The sequence below is a fragment of the Erpetoichthys calabaricus genome, chromosome 6, assembly GCF_900747795.2.
Source record: "Erpetoichthys calabaricus chromosome 6, fErpCal1.3, whole genome shotgun sequence".
NCBI lineage: Eukaryota > Metazoa > Chordata > Cladistia > Polypteriformes > Polypteridae > Erpetoichthys > Erpetoichthys calabaricus.
This window is the reverse complement of record NC_041399.2, coordinates 198800181-198806180: the sequence shown is the minus strand read 5'-3', so window position 1 is coordinate 198806180 and position 6000 is coordinate 198800181. Positions and strand designations below refer to the sequence as shown.

The 6000-nt window shown below is 47.0% G+C and overlaps 1 protein-coding gene across 1 annotated transcript in view; it reads left to right on the top strand.

The window, feature by feature from the left end:
• Positions 1-5584: 5584 nt before the first annotated feature.
• Positions 5585-6000, top strand: part of sspo (SCO-spondin) — a 417885-nt gene continuing 417469 nt past the window's right edge. Inside the window, exon 1 of the mRNA XM_051928802.1 lies at positions 5585-5592. Within this exon, the coding sequence (XP_051784762.1) occupies positions 5585-5592 (8 nt within the window). The remainder of the gene's footprint in view (positions 5593-6000) is intronic.

Below are 6000 nucleotides of genomic sequence, written 5' to 3'. Positions count from 1 at the left end.
CACATTGAGGAGACCGGGGGTTTGTGTTTCGGGTTCTCCCACTGCTGAGATTCCATGTTGTCCACATGGTTTTTTCCCACAGTCCAAAGACATGCAGGTTAGGTGGACTTTGGATGCTAAATTGGCCTCTGATGTTTGTGTGTTCAACCTGAGATGGACTGGCGTCCTGCCTTGCACTCAGTGTTTGCTGGGATGAGCTCCAGCTGCCCCTTGACTCCACTAAGGAAAAATTGGGTTTGGAAATGGATAGAAGGATGGATGGATTTAGAATAACTGGAAACACTAGCAGCAATCATCCATCCATTTTCAGAATACACATTCCCTATTAGGACGGCACGGTGGCGCAGTGGTAGCACTGCTGCCTCGCAGTTAGGAGACCCAGGTTCGCTTCCCGTGTCCTCCCTGCGTGGAGTTTGCATGTTCTCCCTGTATCTGCATGAGTTTCCTCCCACAGTCCAAAGACATGCAGGTTAGGTGCATTGGCGATTCTAAATTGTGCCTGGTGTGTGTGCACCCTGCGGTGGGTTGGCGCCCTGCCTGGGGTTTGTTCCTGCCTTGTGCTGGGATTTGCTCCAGCAGACCCCCAGTGACCCTGTGTTAGGATATAGCGGGTTGGAAAAATGACTGACTGACATTCCCTATTATATTTTGCTAATACCTGTGACCATTAGGTGGTGCCACTGAGATCCCCTGGGCACATCTTCTAACACACAATCTCATTTCAAACACAGGTTCATTTATTCTACAAAGTACTTTTAATGTACTTCTTTTAAATCAGTCCTTCTCAGTACAGCACAGCACATCGCTATCCTTCCTTCTGTTCATGTGTTTTCTCCACCTTGTCACTCCAGATGAGCAGTGTAGAGTGACATGGAGGAGCTCCTTTTGGCCAGTAACCTGGAGCACTTCTAGTGTAATGATATTTCTTGCAGGAAGATCCTCCGGGTCAGGAAGAAGCTCTTTGGGAACAGGGGAGCCTATACCCAGCAGCACCTACTAGTGGCACCCAAGGACTCCAATTGTAATGTGGTCTTGCAGGGGGGTCCAAATGGGAATCATATCAGAGGGATGCAGGGAACACCTGGTCCTGGGAGACAGTCTCCATCTGTCCTTTCTGTTATGGCCTTCCATCTGGGAAAGGTGCCACCAACCAACCCGGGCCAGGATGCCCATCCCTGCACATCCTCCTTTCCATACACTACCAGTCAAAGATTTGGATACATCTGGAAATTTTACCTCAAAGCCGTAATAGCCATTAGAAGCGTCAGTGATGTCTTGGCTATATCTTTATATCAATTTAATGGCACGTTGATGAAAAAAAAGGTGTCACTTTCTGTCAACAACATTGAAAACTTTTGATTGGCTGCGTAAATTGTGAGGTCACCCACCCATCCAGCCATCCATCCATTATCCAACCCGCTATATCCTAACACAGGTTCACGGGGGTCTGCTGGAGCCAATCCCAGCCAACACAGGGCACAAGGCAGGAAACTAACCACGGGCAGGGCGCCAGCCCACCGCAGTTGTGAGGTCACAAATTAATGAAAAACACTTTCAATGTGATTGCTTTGTAATGGAGAATAATGAAGAAGAGAATAAGAAATAAATTTATTACAGTCTACTCAGTCTGGTACAGTAGTGCAGTGTTCAGAGCCACAATGTCACCGATCCAGTTTCCTGGGTACAAATCCCACAATAAAACCCTTGTACATGTGGCGTTTGCATGTTCTCCCTGTGTCTGGGTGGGATTTCATCTAAAATCGCTAAAGATGAGATGTGCATGTAAAGGGTTAACTAGTTATTTCAGACTGGTTCATGCTTGGATGGGCACTGGGATGGACTGGTATTCAATTACAGCTGATTCCACATTCACTCCCCGTGCTCAACAACACAGGGAAGGACAATAAAATGATGGGATGTGTTCCTTCACTGAATTTCAGTCTACACATTATTCCCTCCATTATCTGTTTATTTCAATTTCTGTTTCTTTTCATACATATATCATTTTTGTTTTTTTTTTTAATGCAGGACCTGGAGCGCCCATACAAGATGGGCAGCAGGGGGCTCTTCCTTCTGCTGTGTATCCTGGAAGGAGTGTCTCATGGGAACGGGTGAGTGTTTTCCTCCCAAGGTTTCCGACTTTCGAAAGAGAGAATTGAACAACAGATTGACATTTTTATAAAAGACGGAAAAAGACGTGAAGAAAGAAAAATGAGTTTAGTGAATGAAAGGGTCTACATAAATCAAACATTATTATTATTATTAATGTTTAATGCATGCAGAAAATGAAGGTTTAACCACTAACTGGTAATCATGTATAAGCAGTGTGGGAAATACCTCAGGGCGGCACGGTGGCGCAGTGGGTAGCGCTGCTGCCTTGCAGTTGGGAGACCTGGGGATCTGGGTTCGTTTCCCGGGTCCTCCCTGCGTGGAGTTTGCATGTTCTCCCCGTGTCTGCGTGGGTCTCCTCTGGACGCTCCGGTTTCCTCCCACAGTCCAAAGACATGCAGGTTAGGTGGACTGGTGATTCTAAATTGTCCCTGGTGTGTGGGTATGTTTGTGTGTGTCCTGCGGTGGGTTGGCCGGGATTGGTTCCTGCCTTGTGCCCTGTGTTGGCAGGGATTGGCTCCAGCAGACCCCCGTGAACCTGTGTTCGGATTCAGCGGGTTGGATAATGGATGGATGGATGGAAATACCTCAAGGTAACCGGGGGTCCCGTTAGAGCTAAGGTGCTCCGAAGTCTCACTCTGTTACAAAGGCATATACAGGGTGTCCCAAAAGTCACTATACACTTTTAATAAATTCCTAAAAATGACACAAGAAACTGAGTTTATTAATATTTATAGCATCAACAAAGGAGTTGTTGCAGTTTTACTTGCTAGGCTTGCCATCACGTTCCAACGCCTTGAAGACTGGTTGTATACCTTCACTTGAGTGCCTCCATTTTAGACAGCTTTCAGCCACCTTCGGACGCAAGCCTCTTCTGACGTTTTGCAGCATCTCTTCCCCGACCTCGCAGTCTTTCCTCAAGCTGTGACAGGTTACGGGGCTTAGTAGCATACGCCTTGCTTTTGATATAGCCCCACAAAAAAAAAGTCACAAGGTGTAAGGTCAGGGGAGCCCATTCGAGGGGACCCCTTCAACCGATCCATCGGTCAGGAAACTTGATGTTCAGGAAGTCTCTGACTAACCTGGCAAAGTGGGGTGGGACTCCGTCTTGTTGAATGGTTAAGGGAATGATACGCTTACAAAAACTGCAAAGCCTAGGTTGTCATATGCTGATGTCTCTCCGAGTGATACTTGGAATGAAATAGAAAAAAGGAAGTGTATAGTGACTTTTGGGACGTCCTGTATAATAAGTGAACTCTTGAGAATGCTATCAACAATCACGTCATACACGGTGTAAGCCTGTGGAGCGGGCCCGCCGTAGAGGGGCGCAAAGTAACAAAAAGTGGGGGCGCGAAGATGTAGAAAAAAAGAAAACAAGAATTGAAAATATAAAAAAATACATCTATTGAAATCAAAACAAATTAACTTAAACTACATTCTGATACTAAGAAAATAAACAGAGTTAGATAAATGTCGATAAAAGTTAAGTAGGTATAATAAAATATGCATCTATGATATATCATTAATTAAAAAAGAACAAATTGGTATTAGTGGGCTCCTTTCAAAAAAACCTTAGGGGGGGCGCAATTAAAACTGTAATGAAAACTCGGGTCGCAAATACTTAAAGGTTGAGAAACGCTGGTGTAAGCAGTAGGGGGTGCCACTGAGCCCCTAAACCCTCAGATATAAGTAAACATCCCACTCCTGGTTTCAAACACAACATCTATTTTATTTATAATTAGCTGCCCCCCGCGGCTCTGCCCACATAGTAGTGAAACAGGACAAACGTTAAAAATCAATAAAAAATTTTAAAATGCTGCCGGAAGAAGCTCGTTGGGCACCTGGACTCCTTCCGAGTGCCCTATAAAAGGAGCCAGCCGCCACTACCACTCAAGGGCCTGAGTCGGGAGGAGGAAGACGAAGCTCTTGATGAGCAGTGGAGGCGGAAGGACTCGCGGCAAAGGGAATGTGTTGTGCTGTACTGCTGTAGCTATGTGTGCTGGACTGTAAATAAACCAAGTGCTGTGTGGCAAAATCGTGTTCTGCCTTCGGGGATGGGGCGGCTGAATGTGCCCTGAGGCTTCACAGTGGCTTAAAGGTTTTGGATAGGTGGTGGAAAATGAACGAATGTTGCTTTTCATATTTATTTTTAATAAAGATCCCCATTACTGGAACAAACCTGCAGTAATACTGAGGAGAGGACTTCAATTCCCAGCAGTCAGAAAGTGTTTGCAGAGTCCAGTAGGAGAAAGATTTGCTTGGTGCCCACTTTAAATAGTCTGAGCAGATACACGGCAGTAAAGTGCCTTCCGTGTGTGTCACGCAAATGTGGTGACCCTGCTTGATGCTGGTCACAAGTACAAGGTGGCACACAGTACTTGTATCTGGTGTGGGATACAGGCCGGACACAGACAGGCAGACATAGTTTTGCCACCCAACACACACAGTGCCGCAGCACCAATCACCCTCAGTCCAGGCCCTCAACACAATGCCTTTCTCTCCTCCTGACCGCCTCCACTCCTCTCCTCCAAGCTCCGTCCTCTTCCACCTGACTCCAGCCATCGAATGGAGGGAGGCGGCCCCTTTTATAGTCACCCGGATGTGCTCCAGGTGCCTCCTGACAATCTGGTGGAAGTGCCAGCTGCGCACCCGGAAACACTCCGGGTGTCCCCGGTCCTCTTTCCCTCCAGCATTTCCGAGTGTGGCAAAAGTGCTGAGGACCATGGGCCCCTACAGGGTTGGGCTTCAAAGCTCTGCACCTGTGGTCCCCATAGCCACCAGGGCAGTCACCCCCACGTGGTCTGGGGGAGGCGTAAGCCCTCCTCCGGTCCTCCGGGGTGTCCCCCCAGCCACCTATGACACTGGGTATTAGGCAATTCATTAGCTTAAGATAGGCATATCATAAGAAATAGCATTCTTTTTCAAAGATATCAGGAACATCCTTCTATTATATCAAAATTCCGGCATGTCCATATTATTCAGCCTTGAAAACGCCCCTCCATGCCGCTCATGTGCATATTCTCTCTCCGTACCACCCTTTGACACTCTCAGTGTTAACTCGCCCTTTAACGCAGTTGGTTGTAGTGGCAAGTCAGAACAGCAAATGATCTATTCAGTCAGTCATTTTCCAACCCACTATATCCTAACACAGGGTCACGGGGGTCTGCTGGAGCCAATCCCAGCCAACACAGGGCACAAGGCAGGGCACACACACACACCCACACACCAAACACACACTAGGGACAATTTAGGGTCGCCAATGCACCTAACCTGCATGTCTTTGGACTGTGGGAGCAAACCCACGCAGACACGGGGAGAACATGCAAACTCCACGCAGGGAGGACCCGGGAAGCGAACCCAAGTCTCCTTACTGCAAGGCAGCAGCGCTACCCACTGTGCCACCGTGCCACCCATGTTTAACTTTTTTACTTCTATTTTTACTTTTACTTTATTTAAAATAGACAGTTCTAGTATAATGCTCAAGTAACTGATTTTCTCTCTATAATAACTAAGCACCCCCTCATACTTTTCTATATGTCACCTGTTTAAATACAATCGTTTTCTCTAATTGAGGGGCACCCTGACACCCCTCGAGCAGCTCAGGCAGGTGTTGCCGAGCGAAGCGAGCAAGGGGCTGAAGCCCCTAGTATTACTTATTATCCATCCATCCATTATCCAACCCGCTATATCCTAACTACAGGGTCACGGGGGTCTGCTGGAGCCAATCCCAGCCAACACAGGGCGCAAGGCAGGAAACAAACCCCGGGCAGGAAGCCAGCCCACTGCAGTTTCTTCTTATTATTTATTATAATCTATATTTATATGTTTAAATTCTATCTCATACATTTATTGCCTAGACTTCAGTGTTGAGTCAACAGTAAGGGGACATTG